This window comes from Marmota monax, unplaced genomic scaffold (genome assembly GCF_021218885.2).
Source record: "Marmota monax isolate L192 unplaced genomic scaffold, Marmota_monax_Labrador192_F-V1.1 WCK01_AAM20220418_F8-fsc00015, whole genome shotgun sequence".
Classification (NCBI taxonomy): domain Eukaryota; kingdom Metazoa; phylum Chordata; class Mammalia; order Rodentia; family Sciuridae; genus Marmota; species Marmota monax.
Window position 1 is genome coordinate 23,533,650 of NW_026692194.1, and position 15,665 is coordinate 23,549,314.

Genomic DNA, 15,665 nt, shown 5'->3' on the forward strand with positions numbered 1-15,665 from the left:
GGCTAGGCAACAAAGTGAGACTCTGTCTCAAAAACAAAAAAATAAAAATAAAGCTATAACTCTAGTATAAATTACAACATTCAAAACATTGTACCAAGGGAATGGGGGGATATAGCTCAGTGGTGAAGCACTTGCCTAGCATGATGAGGCCCAGGTGTCAGTCTCTGCACAGCAAAAAAACAAAAAACTCCCATATCATGTCTATCTAAAAATTACTGAACATAAAGATTTTTCAAGCAGAAGGTGAATAGAAACTCTTATGAGTAAATCTCACATTATGATCAAGGCAAAAAAATTATATATAAAAAGCATGCATTCCCTTTCAATTTTTGCTTCAAAAGGAGCAAAATATTGCGAGAATCATATTGCACATCCTAAAAGAAACTGCAATACATTAGAAGGATTGGGACCACAAACCACTCCCAAGGCAAACAGCATAATCTTTTGATCCCAAGTTGGGGTACAGATCAGTGACTGAGCATCAAGCGTGAGGCCCTGGGTTCGATCCCCAGCTCAACCCCCACAAAACTTTATGACCTCATTTCCTTGAAAATTAACTCACAGTTCAAAATACATGAGTTAAAGGAATATCTACAATCTTAAATGTTTATAATGGAAAAGAAGGAAAATGAAAATTAATTGGCTTAAAAACTTTCATAAGAAATTAAAGTGCTGGGGCTGTAGCTCAGTGGCAGAGCACTTGCGAGGCATATGTAAGGCACTGGGTTCAATCCTTAGCACCACATAAAAATAAACAAATAAAATAAAGGCATTCTGTCCATCTACAACTACCAAAAAAAATTGGAAAAGAGCTCTGTAGTATACCTAAAAGTAGATGAAAAGAAACAATAAAGAGCAAAAATAAGTTAAATAGGAAACATACAATAAAGAAAACTAAAATCTCATTCTTTTAAACAACTAATGAAAAAAGAAACCTCTGGCAAAACTATCAAAAAAAAAAAAAAGAAAGAAAGAAATGGGAAATGACATGCATAAAATGCCATGGTCACAAAAGACCGAGGAACTCTTCAAAACTGGAGGCTAAGGGAGAAGGAAAGGAGGAGGAATGAGATGAATGTCTTTACCTTAGGTACACGTATGACTGCACACTTGGTGCAACTCTACATTGTGTACAACTAGAGAAATGAAAAGTTGTGCACCTTTTGTGTACAATGAATCAAAATGCATTCTGCTATCATGCATAACTAATTAGAACAATTTTTTTTAAACTATTAAAAAAAAAAGACTGGAGACTACAGAGATGACAAGTAAACATCCTAAGTTATCTGCAAGGAGACCTTGGGCTAGAAAAAAATTTCTTTTTCATTTGCTCTAAAGGATTATTATTGGGATAACTACCAAACCTGAATAAAGCCTCAAAATTAGATAATACTATTATAACAATGATAATTTCTTCTGTGACAACTATATTATGTTAATAAAAATATTCTCAATTATAGGAAATATTCCCTCAAATATTTAGTAGTAAAGGAACATTCATTCTGAAATTTGCTGTAAAACTACTCAGAAAAAAAAATATAATAATAATAATAATAATACAGTGTTAAAGTTTATGAGAGGTTTAGACTCTTGCCAAAATCAGACCAAACCAGAATGGAGTCACTTCTGCTAAGTGCCTCTTAATCAAAATAAATGAAAAGTTCACAGCAACCAATCAGAAGAAACCCATTTACCTGAGCCAGTACATTAAGGCAGTCCCCTCTTTTTCACTCCTATAAGGAGCATGACTTTGAAATAAAATGACCAATCCGCTGCTGCTGCTGCTTCTTTTTCTTTTCCTTGGTACTCGGGATTGAACTCAGGGACACTCAACCACTGAGCCACATCCCCAGTCCTACTGTGTATTTTATTTAGAGACAGGGTCTCACTGAGCCGCTTGGCACCTCGCTTTAGCTGAGGCTGGCTTTGAACTTGAGATCCTCCTGCCTCAGCCTCCCGAGCCACTGGAATTACAGGCGAGCACCTGACTACCAATCTGCTTCTTAGAGCCCGTTCTGGCTTTCTTTCTTCACCCCTTTTCTGTAAAGCAACCCTCCTCTGCTCAGCTTACTGGAACACTCATTCTATTTTATAGAAGGTGCTGTCTGATTCTAGTAGTGTAAATAAAAGCCAGCCATAGCTTTATACTCATTATAATTTTGACTTTTTTGTCTCTGGACAATAGAAGGAAAGGATAACAAGGCAAATGTGGTAAAAACTAACAACTGGGGAATCTAGCTAAAGGGAACCAGCAAATCTCTGTGTTATTTTTGTATTACTTCAGAATACAAAGGTAAATTTTAAGAAATTAAAATCACAAGCTGTCATTAACTCACATTTATAAATCCAATTTTTTTTTTTAACCAATAACCTTAGACACAGTTGGTAGAGCAATTTTCATTATATTTTCCCCAACTCAAATCTACAGTGACTTTCTGAGGTTTCATTCATGGGAGAAAAACAAAGTAAAAGCCAGCATTAACACTCCAAAAGATATTTGTTTACACTTAAATTTAGGAAAAAGATGGACAAATGACCACAACATACAGAAACAATTATCTTAGGGCAGACTGCAGGGCTTCCATGCTCACCTGTGAGGGGTAACCAGAGAAAAAGAAGCGCACCTAATTCAGAATATTATTGCCTTTAAGATGTATCTATCAGCAAGAATAATTTCATGTTTCACATTTCTTACTGAAGTAGTCATCCATGAATACTAATTCTAATTTTGTAGTTTGGAAACACGAATAGTAATCATCATAAATTAAAAGAAGTTTTTTAAAGTTATAGGAATTCTCGTTTTACCAATTTTATGTTCATTTAAGGCTAGATTTCTAATTTAAGTTGATATTTAAAATGTTAATCAAGAGATTTATATATTCTGCTGTGGCTTTTCAACTATCCTCAAATTCCCAGTACGCCAAGGCCCTAAATGAAATGTGTGCTTTGAACAGGATTACAAATAAAGGGAACAAAGTACAAGATTAATAGCATCTCTACAAAGCACTGATATCTGAAGAATAAAATTCTTGTTAAGTCAGTGCTCCCTTAGGAAAATACTTTGTTTTTAATAAGTTATTCTGTATGGAAAAAATGTATTATAAAAAGTATGACTTGCTTTGAGAGAAATATTACCTTTGTAAAGAAAACATCCTTTGTTCAATCACTTTAAATCTCACCGAGACTTCTTTGTAACAATTACATTAAAAAGCATGGTTAATTATAACCTAATGACTATGTTCAAACTTGAGAATCTCTGATAATAATAGTATGGTATGATAAAACTACTTTCAGGGCCTGGCACTGTGGCGCATGCCTGTAATCCCAACGGCTCAGGAAGCTGAGGCAAGAGGATTGCGATTTCAAAGCCAGCTTCAGCAAAAATGAGCGCAAAACAACTCAGTGAGACCCTGTCTCTACACAAAATACAAAATAGGGCTGGGGATGTGGCTCAGTAGTCGAGTACCCTGGAGTTCAATCTCTGGTACTGCCCCCCACCCCAAGAAAAAATTGCTTTCAGACAATCAATAAAGCTGTAAAATCAAAGTGAGAGAGACTCAACACACATGAAGTGGAAAAAGGACAAGTATTTCATTGTCATCAGTGTCTTCTCAATAATAGCAACTAATATTTACTGACACTGCACCAGATGTTACTCTAAATGCTTCAGGAGTATTAAGCAATTTGATCCAAGCTGATACCAAATGGGAGCTCAGAGGCAGACTTGTGCAGAGGCTGGAAAGCTGGTGCTAGAGATCTTGCTGGGGACTCTAGGGTACTGCCTGCTTTCTCTCCCAGAGTGGGGCCTCAAGAGCCAAGAGAAACCAATGCTTGTGAACATTACATTAAATGAAGATGCAAAAACTGCTGAATAAATCAACCTGTTTCCAGTAAGCAGCCAATGGTAGAGAGTTCTCTGCCTGTGAGAAAACACAGCAGCCCAGGGAAAACAGCCCCAAGCTATGTACACACAGCCCCTACTCTGGGAAATCACTGCAGTTCCATTAAATCCTGATACATGTATATCAGCAATGTATAAAGCATATCTGTGTACCCTCTTCTTGCCCATCCATAACCCTCCTAAAGCAAAATAAGTGAGTTTTAGTATTATTACCATTATAGATGAGGAAACTCAGACATAGGTAGGTTGCATAACTTGCATATAGCTACATGAATCCTAAGCTATAGATCCAAGGGGAGAAAACCATGGAATAAAAATTGTACCCATTTGCATATCGTTGTCCATAGTAGCATTATAAACAACAGCCAAAGAAGCAACTCAAGTGTCCCCTGATGGATGAACAGAATATGGCAAATACATACAATGGATCATTAGTTAGCATTAAAAAGGCAAGAAGGAAATTCTAACATATGTACAACACAGAAGAGACCTGAAGACACAGTAAGTAAAAGAATCCAGTGACTAAAGGACAAATATTACATGGTTCCATTTACATGAGGTAGTTGAATTCATTGGGAAGTAGAATGACAATTGCCAGGGCTGGGTGCCAATGTGGGACTGGGGAAGGGGATCGCAGAGTTGAAGTTTAATGGGTACATGTTCCAGCTTGGGAAGATGAAGTTTAGAGATGCATGTTGGTGGTGACTACACAACAATGTGAATCTACTTAATGCCAACAAACTATACTAAAAATGGTTAAAAAGATAGTTTACCACAATTTTTTTTGAAAGTGCATCCTTTGCTTAAATTTTTTTACAATCCATAGTCTTCAGTCTATGTATATAAAGCTCTGGTGATTCAGACCAAGTATCTAAAATGATTTGAACTTTCAAAGTGTTTTGAATTTCATATGAGTTCAGAGCTCTTATTAGTTCTCTATGTGAGCACATCACAAAGTGACCTGCCCTAGATTGATGGACAGTCACAATTTACAAAAAAAAAAAAAAGTAATAATAAGAGTTGACTAGATGGGGCTATGAGAACAATAGGCAAAGAAACTGAACATGCAAAGGTCCTATGGCAGGATATAGACCATGAAGGAGTAAGAAGGCTCAGCTAAGTTCAGAGGACACAGTGTGGGAGCAGAGAGGCTGGAGAGACCAGGCAAAACCCTCTAGACCTACTTGACTCTAATAACAATCTGAATTTTTATCATAAATACAATGAGAAGTCATTAAAAAGATATAAGGTTACCTACCTTATATCTTTTTAATGACTTCTCATTGTATTTATGATAAATAAAACAGCAAAATCAATTATATTTTTAAAAGATCAGATACAATATAAGAATTAGAGATGTTCCAGGATGTGATTTGCACCCTACCAAATCAACAAAGCCTGACCTTTCTCAGTACGGGCCTGTCATTAGGAAAGCTAGGTTTATAGTTCTAACTTCTGATACTAATTAAAAGTGAGTTTTTGCAGGGCACAGTGGTACATGCTTGTAATCCCAGCAGTTCAGGTGGCTGATGCAGAAGGATCACAAATTCAAAGCTAGCCGCAGCAACAGTAAGGCACTAAGCAACTCAGTGAGATCTTGTCTCTAAATAAAACACAAAATAGGGCTGGGGATGTGCCTCAGTGGTTGAGTGCCCATGAGTTTCAATCCCTGGTACCCCCTAAGTGAGTTCTTAAAAATTTTGCCTGTCTTGGGGCTGGGGTTATAGCTCAGCGGTAGAGCGCTTGCCTTGTACTTGTGAGGTACTGGGTTTGATCCTCAGCACCACATAAAAAATAAATAAAACAAATAAAGATGTTATGTCCATCTTTAAAAAAAATTTTTTTTTTTGCCTGTCTTGTGCCTTGGACTCCTCATCTGTAAAATACTCTATCCTATATTTCTAAGGTTCCAAACAACCCCCAAACCTCTTTTTCTTTGATTCTATCCCAAAAATGATTTCACCCTTAGATTCCAGGCAAAAGAGAAATGCCAGTCCCTGTACTTCTCCAGTACGGAGGCTATTCTCTGAAAGCAGCTCACTGATGATATTCAGGATATTTGTTCTTCAAGACACAAGGCTCCAGACCTTTTCTAGCCAAAAACCACCTAACTGGGCACACAGGATATACCTGTATAAACTCAATTCAGTTTTGATCAACAAAGTCTGCATACAGAAGAGTGGTCCCATAGATTATGTTGCCTAATGATACCTTAGTTTGTGTAAGCACACTGTGATATTAACACAACAAAAAGGACATAACACAATTCTCATGGCCTCTGCCCCTTTGCAGCAGGGATGTAGCTCAGTGGCAAAGGCTTGCTTCCCATAGACAAATCCCCAGTTGTCCCCCCTCAAAAAAAAAAAAAACACAAAATTTTCTGAACCTCTCAGCTTACTTCTGCTTAAAATAATAATAGCAATTATTATTATTTAAGATAATGTATGTTATACAAAGTTACCTCTAAATTACTAAATACCAAAGACAGAAAAGATGAAAACACTGGAGAATAGGAAGGAACACACTAGACAAGTATAACAAAAAACACACAAAATGACACTCAAACTATAACTAAGGCAAATCCACAGTATCCTCTTCAAATCACTGAAGAATAGCCTTCAACCAGATGCAGTGCCACATACCTGTAGTCCCAGCTACTAGAGAGGCTGAAGGAGGATGACTGCTTGACTCTAGGAGTTCAATACCAACCTGGACAACATAGCAAGACCACAGTTCAAAGGAATTAAGTGTGTGTGTGTGTGTGTGTGTGTGTGTACAGTCTTCATTGGCAGAAACAAATACTGAGTCTTGAAAATTCAGCCCATTACCAAAGAAATCCATTTGCCATCCTACACATTCGCCAGCAGTGGGAAGCAGAGAGTCACTGCAGCTGCACACCAAAGAGCCCTCACACAGGCCCCCTCAGGGCAAATCCTCCCAAAGGTCAGCTGCCACAAGAGCCCTGGAGAATCTCAAGAACAGGTTTGTTCATTCTTGCTCATCAAACTGGGTAGAAGAAATGTGCCATACTGTAGCAGGGGCCGCAAGCCCAGTTTTAATCTGAGAAGCATTATATTATAACAATAGTGTTAAACTACAAGAGACTGGTTACATATATAACAGGGAATCTATACAAGGCAACATTAGATAAAACATTCTCAGTTGTTTTAAAATAACAAAAAGTGTCTGATAGCTGAGGCCATAGCTCAACGGCAGAGTGCATGCTTAGAATATATAAGACCCTCAATTCAATTCCCAACCTCATCCCATGCCCCCCACTTAAAAAAAAAAAAGAACCATTTATGTTATGTGGCTAGCAGAAACATGGGAGGCTAGGGATAGGGGGAACACAAAATTCCATGGTTTTAGATGAATTCAACTATGTGTAAAAACAAATTCCACACTATTCTTGTTTTATCGGTTATCGAAACATAACTATAGTATGGTCATGGGCAAACACATCAATAAAACAAAAGACAAGCAGTCCAGGGGCTGGGGTTGTGGTTCAGCGGTAAGCGCTAGCCTCGCATGCGTGAGGCACTGGGTTCGATCCTCAGCACCACATAAAATAAATAATAAATAAAGATATTGTGTTGATCTACAACTAAAAGAAAAAACACACACACACACATTAAAAAAAAAAAAAAGAAGACCAGATGCAGACCTAAGTGTATTCAGAACCTTAACAGGACACAGGACCAACACCATGTAACCACTGAAGCAGGGACAGGATTATGCAGTTACAGATGAAGGCTGCCAGTGACCTATCAGAAGCCAGGGGAGGCAAGAAAGGTTATTCCCTATAGGCTTCAGAGTGAGCATGGCCCTAATGATGCCCTGAATTTAGACTTTTGGCCTCCAGAATCCTGAGTCCATAGATTTCTGCTGTTTAAGGTTTAAAAAAAAAATGACAACAAAAAGAATAATTTTAAAAAGAAAATTTTAAGTAAACAATGGACAAAGGCTATGAATCTAAAACACAAAGAAGAAAAACCTAAAAGAGCCAATATGCTTAATCCCATTGAATAATCAAGAGAATAAAATAAAAATGAGGAAGCATCAGGTTAGTAAACATTAAAAATCTGAGAACATCAAGTGCTGATAATCATATAAGGAAATGGATAAAGAATGCAGAGCACAGGGCTGGGGTACGCCTCACTGACAGAGCACACATTTAGCATATATAAGGCACTAGGTTTGACTCCCAGCACAGAAAAAGAAAAAAAGAGAGACTGCAGATCACTTAGTAATTCCCACAAGTAACTCAAGATGATTTGCTGAATGATAAAATTCTACCATGATATAATGTGTGTGGCTATGTGTCCTCAAATTTTATATGAACACTACCCTATGGTGGTTACTGTTACTTCTCTCCTGTCTATTGCTGTTAATTAAGTAACACTTATCAGTAATTGGAAATTTCAGGAGGTATCTCCTTTCGAGAGTTACAGAACTAACTAGTGCAATTTTTACTACAATAAATGAATGTTTTTAAAACTAGAATTAGCTCGTCTGTAAACAGAAAATAGGAAAATGGCATTTGACAAAGAAATTGTTAGTACATGGGAGGCTTTCTCCAGCATTCAGAGAAAAATATTTTCACAGTTGAGAATTTGGAGGGGGTTGGAGATATTTGGGTGTGGTGGTTCATGCCTTTAATCCCAGCTACTTGGGAAAATGAGGCAGGAGAATCACAAGTTTAAGGCCAGCCTCAGCAACTTCATGACAGCCTGTCTCAAAAATAAAATTTAAAAAGATGTGGGGTTGTAGTTCAGTGAATAGAATCAGCATTCCATTTAGTTATAGCCTAGAGTACTTTAACACATGCTCACACAGGGATATGTTGGAATTTTCAACACAGCGTTATGAATAATAGCAGCCGGTCACGGTAGCACATGCCTGTAATCCCAGCAACTCAGGTGGCTGAGGCAGGAGGAAGCTAAATTCAATGCTAGCCTCAGCAACTGTGAGGTGCTAAGCAACTCAGTGAGACTCTGTCTCTAAATAAAATACAAAATAGGGCTGAGGATGCAGTTTGATGGTTAAGCACCCCTGTGTTCAACTCCCCCCCCCAAAAAAATTAATAAGAGCAAAATAAAAATGTTTATAAAGCACTCCTGATGCTCAGTAATAACAGAATATATAACTAATGTGGTCTAGCTATGACAGTGCATAACTATACTCCCAGCTACTCCGGAGACTGAGGCAGGAAGATCATTTAAACCCAGAAGTTCAGGGCCAGCCTAAGCCTGTCTCTTAAAAATAAAAATATGCCGGGCATGGTGGTACATGTGTATAATCCCAGCAACTCAGGAGGCTGAGGCAGGAGGCTGAGTCAAGAGGCAAGTTTGAAGTCAGGCTCAGTAACTTAGTTAGACCCTGTCCCAAACTAAAAAATAAGATGGCTGGGGACACAGCTCAGTGGTAGAGCACCCCTAGGTTCAATCCCATGTGTTGCAAAAACTAGTTAAATAAATATAATAATGTGGTACAGTATTATATTAAAAATACAAATTTACAAAGCAGCTAAAATGAATGAGCTAGGTATATGTGTATTAACATGGCTAGATCTCAGAAAGAGGCAAAGGACAGAATGTTAAACAGTAAATTTAAAAACAATGTCTTTGGAGATAGAAATACACAGAACTACAAAAAACACAGACTGTATACATAGATTTGTTACAGAAGCTACTTAATGACAGGAGGTAGGGGTGACAAAGGTAGGAAGTACAGATGGAGAAAGAGAATTAGGATTCAAAAAGAGACTGAGGGATTCAAGATTACCTACATCATTGAAAAAATTAATCAGAAGAACTAAAATATTAACATTTGCTTGAAGTGGCATTACGTGGAGTTTTATTACAGTATCCTCTGTACTGTAATTTGCTATTATTATTATTTATAATGCAGAAAAAGAGGCTGAGAGGAAGCATAATAAAATGGTAAGAGTGTTCCACCCTGGTAATGAGAACAAAGCTTTTTGTAGCTGCTGCTGTACTATTTCTCAATTTTTCATAATAAGCATACATTAATTTTAAAACTGGGGAAAATAATTCTGAATAGGGAAAAAACATAGGTGGTGAGTAGATTCCATGTAGTACAGTCCTGGTTCATAAAAGTACCTGCTCCTTGAAGGTTCACATAGACATGACATTTGCCCTCTTAAGTCTATAACAAAATAATCTCTAAATCCTAGAAAACCAAAATACAAACCCATTTTGAAACTTGTACATAAATTGTACATAAAATAGTAATATACGAATAGAGAAAACTTTCACCTATAAGCAACATTTTAGTCTTTGCAAAAGAATTTTTTAAAAATGGTTCCATGATCATTATTGACTGCTAATGATTACATCATAATCTCTAATTGTACAAAAATACACAGAAAATATAAGGAATAAATTTGATGGGTACTCCAGTTGAGTTTTTCATTATCACAATAATATTGTGTGGAAAGTATCTCAAACTGGTATACGATCAGGTAGTAATAAAACCATCAGGTGCAATGATGCACGCCTGTAATGCCAGCGACTCAGAAAGCTGAGGCAGGAGGATCACAGATTCAAGACCAGCTTCAGCAATTTAGCGAGGTCTTGTTTACTTTTCGTTTTTTGGTATGGGGATTGAACTCAGGGGCACTCAAGCACTGAGCCACATGCCCAGACCTATTTTGTATTTAAAAACTTAGAAGGGCTGGGGATGTAGCTCAGTGGTAAAGTGTTCCTGGGTTCAATCCCCAGAACCAAGATGATGATGATGATGATATCATCCATCATTGTATTCCATTCCATCACAAAACTGAAACTTTTGTCATACACAATGAACACTATTCAACTAGCTTAATCTCACCGAACCGTAATCTTAACTATACAAGGAGAAACTACTAGGACTCTCATAAAATGTTATAAGATCAAATATGGTAAATAACTTCAACTGATGGAAAACCTCCAGGGCTTAGAGGGTGAAGAAAAAGAAACAAGTGCCAGGCCCAATGCTCATCCATCGATGGCATTAGTTGTACAAGTCAGCTGAATAAGGGAAGTTTCAATTGATCCCCAAGTGGAAACAGTAAACAGACTCAGAAGACAAAACCACAGTGGAATAAAATAAAACAGAAAGAAAAATTTTAAATATTGATACTTTAAACGTTGATGGTGCATGACAAGAGAATAAGTCCTATAATAACAGATTCAAGAGGTAATCATTTGTATATAAAAAATTATTAAAAAATTATGTGTGATCAGACAGGGGTTGTGCTCGCCTAGCACATGGGAGGCTCTGGTTCGATCCTCAGCACCATATAAAAATAAATAAATAAAATAAAGGTATTTTGTCCAGCTACAACTAAAAAATAAATAGTAAAAAAAAATCATGTGTGATCTACAACTATATAAGTATATAGATGGAACACAGAAAACAAGTACAACAGTAAAACAGTTATGTCAGAATGGTGAATTATGTTCACCAAAATATCTTTTTTATCATTTCCTACCAACTCTGTAGATTAGTCTTCCTTATTTGTTTCAGTTCACCAAAAAAAAGAGAGATAACCCAGGTAGTAACCCAGCCCAGCCCAGCCCAAGTCAACCAAGTAGTAGGAACTGCTAAGAACCAGAAAGCACTCAAGTCTGTAACGTTTTCATAATCAAACATATAACAAAGGCTGGGGATACAGCTCAGTTGGTAGAGTACTTGCCTCACATGCACAAGGCCCTGGGTTAATTCCTCAGCACCATATTAAAAAAGAAAAAAAAAGGTAACAAAAGGATAACCCCAAAATTTCAAAGTGCATCTTACCAACGTGATGTCTCGGGAAGCTGCAGCGGCGCTCATATGCAAGCTAGGCTGCCTCACAGAACTGCTACAGTCCAGGGCTCTAGCAAATGTCCCAACAGCCCTGAATAAATCAATCACAAACAGGAAAGAGTAAAGCCTTTATTATTTTTTATATTTTAAAAAACACAATGTGTCATGGTTCACTGTAAATATAGAATTTTTGTACTTATAAACTATTTAGTACCTATTAGCAATTCTCCTCTTAAGTCAGGAGAAAGGAAGCCTCTCCTAGGTGAAGTAAATTGGGCAAATAATAGATAGATAGATAGACAGATAAAACCACACTGCATGATGAATGAAAAATTCTAAAAGAAAGGCAAAACACATTGTTAGATGTTTAAGAATCAATTATCCCAGGAAATGGTTTTATTTGTTTCTCTTTTGTTGTTATTGTTGTTTGTTTTTCTGGTCTTGAACTCCTGGGCTCAAGTGATCCTCCTACTTCAGCCTCCCAAGTAACTGGGAATACTGGAGCATGCCACTGAGAATTTTCTTTTGTAAAATTTAATACAGGGGGCTGGGGATATAGCTCAGTTGCATGCAACAAGGCACTGGGTTAAATCCCCAGGACCACAAAAAGAAGAAAAAAAAAATGATTTAATACAGGTTGAATGTTCCAAAAATGTTCCAAAATGTTCCAAAACCCAAAACTTTGAGAGCTAACATAATCCAAGTGGAAAATCCTATGCCACGACACTTTGTTCCATGCACAAAATTATTTAAAATATTGCATAAAATTACCTTCACCAACATATAAGGTGTATCTGAAATATAAATAAATTTTGTGTTTGGACTTGGAACCCACACACAAGACACTTCATTATATATTTGCAAATATTCCAACATTTAAAAAATTCTAAAATCAAGAAAAAATTCCTGGGCTTAGTGGCGCCTGCCTATAATCCCAGCAACTCAGTAATCTGAGGCAGAAGAACTGCAAGCTCAAGGCCAGCCTCAGCAACTAAGCAAGATCTTGTGTCAAAATAAAAAATTAAAAAGGCCTGGGGGGGTAGCTCAGTGGTAAAACGTCCCTGGGTTCAATCCCAGCACACACACACACACACAAAAAAAAAAAAAAAGTAAGGGAGAGGGAAAAGAAAAGAAATGAGAAGAGCAGAGCAGAGCCAATATGGGCATGAAGAAGGAAAGAGAAGAACTATTAGAAAATAACATGGAGTAAACCATTTTGTGTTCATATTTGTTCAAGAAATGTAATTACCTGCAGAGTTCTGACCACTTTTTTTGCCCAAATTGTGAAATCCCAGTAACATTTTTTTCCTTTAGCTATAATTAACTAAAGCATTTCTTGTATATATAATAGATTTCTACTGAATCCCATTAAGAAAAACAAATTTCCACCACACTGGTATTCACTGATGAGAAGGCCTTCCTATAGGTGAGGAACCTTAATCTCAAAAGGTGCAGCACGAAAAGAACAGGATATTCAGGGAGGGGGTTGTAGCACAGCAGTAGAGCGCTTGCTTTGCACGTGTGAGGCACTGGGTTTGATCCTCAGCACCACATAAAAATAAATAAAATATCGTGTCCATATATAACCAAAAATGTTTTTTTTTTTTAAAGAAGAGGATATTCACTACTTCTTGCTTGTAGTTTAAACATGGTAACTGAGGAGGCCTTAAAAAAAAAAAAAACAATTAAAATAGAACATATGTGAAAAACTACCACAATATACAACTATTTAGTTATCACAAAACGAACATACACAGTTCACCAGTATCCAGGTCAAGAAATAGAAGGTAATGGGAGCCTGAAGTAGGAGGATCACAAGTTCAAGACCATCCTAAACAACTTAGTGAGACCCTGTCAAATAAAAAAGGCTGGGTACGTAGCTCACCCTGTGGTGAGCTTTGCTCACACAGAATCACCCAGTACAGATACATTTATGTAAATGTCTGGCTTCTTTTGCTTAAAATGCTGTTTGTACAATTGTCCACATTGATAGGTGGAGCTATATGAATTTATTTTCCTTGCTATAGAGCATTCTTTTGATTTCCTTACCCCACCTCTACTTTATCAATCACCAACATTAGGTATTATAAAACAAATATTAAAGAAATTTTGTAAACTCCTTAGCAACCCTCATTCTGATTCAAGGGAAAAGAACATATAGCCTTTGGGGATCAGAAAAAGGGGTGTGGGGACAATAATGCAAGTCAAATTTGTCACCTGCAATGTCTCCTAAACAATTTAGACAACTTTCTGGAGCCTCTAGATCAGGGGTTCCACTATTGATATCATTTCTATTCTTTGAACTTCAGTTTTCTCTACTCCACACACTGGCTCCTCCCCAACAATATACAAGTGTTTTAATCTAATCATTCAGTGGCCAGGCTTGTGGGCAGTGGATCTGAATGCCAGCCAGTAGTATAGTGTGCCCTTCTACAACCAATATCTCTAAGAACAACTCTCGATAAGCCTGCTAAGCCTATTTTCTCCTTTGTATTATGAAAACACACACAGAAAATCAAGAGAATAGAATAATGAAGACCTTTGCCCCCACTGTCTACTAACTAATTCTAATATTTTGCAATGTCTGATTCATGTTTTAAGGAAATAAATATTATAAGCTTGATTAGAGCACTCTCAATATACTCCCAAACCAAATATGTATATTTATGCCCATCTATATATAATATACATCCCATTAATGAACTAAAGCACTGTTTTGCACATTCTATAACTTTTAATAAATGACCACACTGTATGCATGTATTAATAAATGATCATACTGCATATACCTTCATTAGACATTACTTTTGAGATTTATCTCTTAGCTACTATGTAGAGCTCTAATTCATTCATTTTAATTGTTGTAAAGTAGTATTCCATTCTATGAGTATACCTCAATTCATTCATCTACTGCTTGCTGATGTACTTTTAATTTTCTGGGGTTTTTTCCTCCAGTTTAGCCACCATTATGATGCTTTGAAAATCTCATTTACTTTTTGCTTTGTTGCAATTTTCCCCATGAGCATCATTTACTTCTATAACTGAAAAAATAAAAATAAAATTCTGTTCCATTCACTTTTTCAAGAAAAGAGGAAGGGTAAGAAGAAAGTTGGCAAGACTGAAAGCTCTCAAAGCAAAGCCCTGTGCTTAGCACCTTACTCATGCAAGGATGCAGAGTACATGTTGCACATTTTAACGGAACCGGAACAATCCATTCTAGAGTAAAGCCATGTTCAGAGCAAAAGAAATCATTGCTTTCATAAAAGGTATGGGATTTCAGGTGATGAATTTCTTCTTTATACGTTTCTGTTCTCTTAAGCAATGAAAATTAATAAATCTATTTTTAAACTGAAATAAATGATAGTAAATCATATTACTCAGGAGGCAGTGTGACACACATAAAGCTTCCTTACATAACTAGAAAAAGATTAATACAACTAATGGGGAAAAGTAAGCACATAGAAAAAAATACACACATCTATAACTTCTTTTATAAAATGAAATTTCTTGGGGCTGGGGATGTGGCTAAAGTGGTAACGCGCTTGCCTGGCATGCGCAGGGCGCTGGGTTCAATCCTCAGCACCACATAAAATAAAATAAAGATGTTGTGTCCACCGAAAAGTGAAAAATTAAATATTAAAAAATTCTCTCTCTCTCTCCTCTTTAAAAAAATAAAAGAAAAGAAAAAGAAAAAGAAATTTCTTTACTCAAAGATGTCATACTTACCGAGCTACAACTAAGAACTGGTCAATCTGTCGGTCTGTAAGCGGGCTATTTGGATCCCAAACTTTCATTTCCAATTTTGACTGTTCTCTCTCATCTGATTCTCCTGCCCAAGAACAAAGGAAAGAGTCTGGGTTACTCACAAAGCACACTGACACACGTGGCGGGTAACTACGCTCACAACAGCATTAGAAATGCTCCAATGTAAGGTAAATGTTCACAGTTTTAATAC

The 15,665-nt window shown here is 36.8% G+C and overlaps 1 protein-coding gene across 7 annotated transcripts in view; it reads right to left on the reverse strand.

Annotated features, from left to right (window-relative positions):
• Mta3 (metastasis associated 1 family member 3) overlaps positions 1-15,665 on the reverse strand; it is a 187,184-nt gene that overhangs the window by 54,457 nt on the left and 117,062 nt on the right. For all 7 annotated transcript variants that reach the window (XR_009225191.1, XM_058573549.1, XM_046425190.2 and 4 more), the window contains exons 7-8: positions 15,437-15,539; positions 11,702-11,801 (exon numbers count right to left, since the gene is read on the reverse strand). Coding sequence is in view for 6 of the 7 variants with exons in the window: in XM_058573549.1 (XP_058429532.1) it covers positions 11,702-11,801; positions 15,437-15,539 (203 nt within the window). In the remaining variant the exon portion in view is untranslated. The remainder of the gene's footprint in view (positions 1-11,701; positions 11,802-15,436; positions 15,540-15,665) is intronic.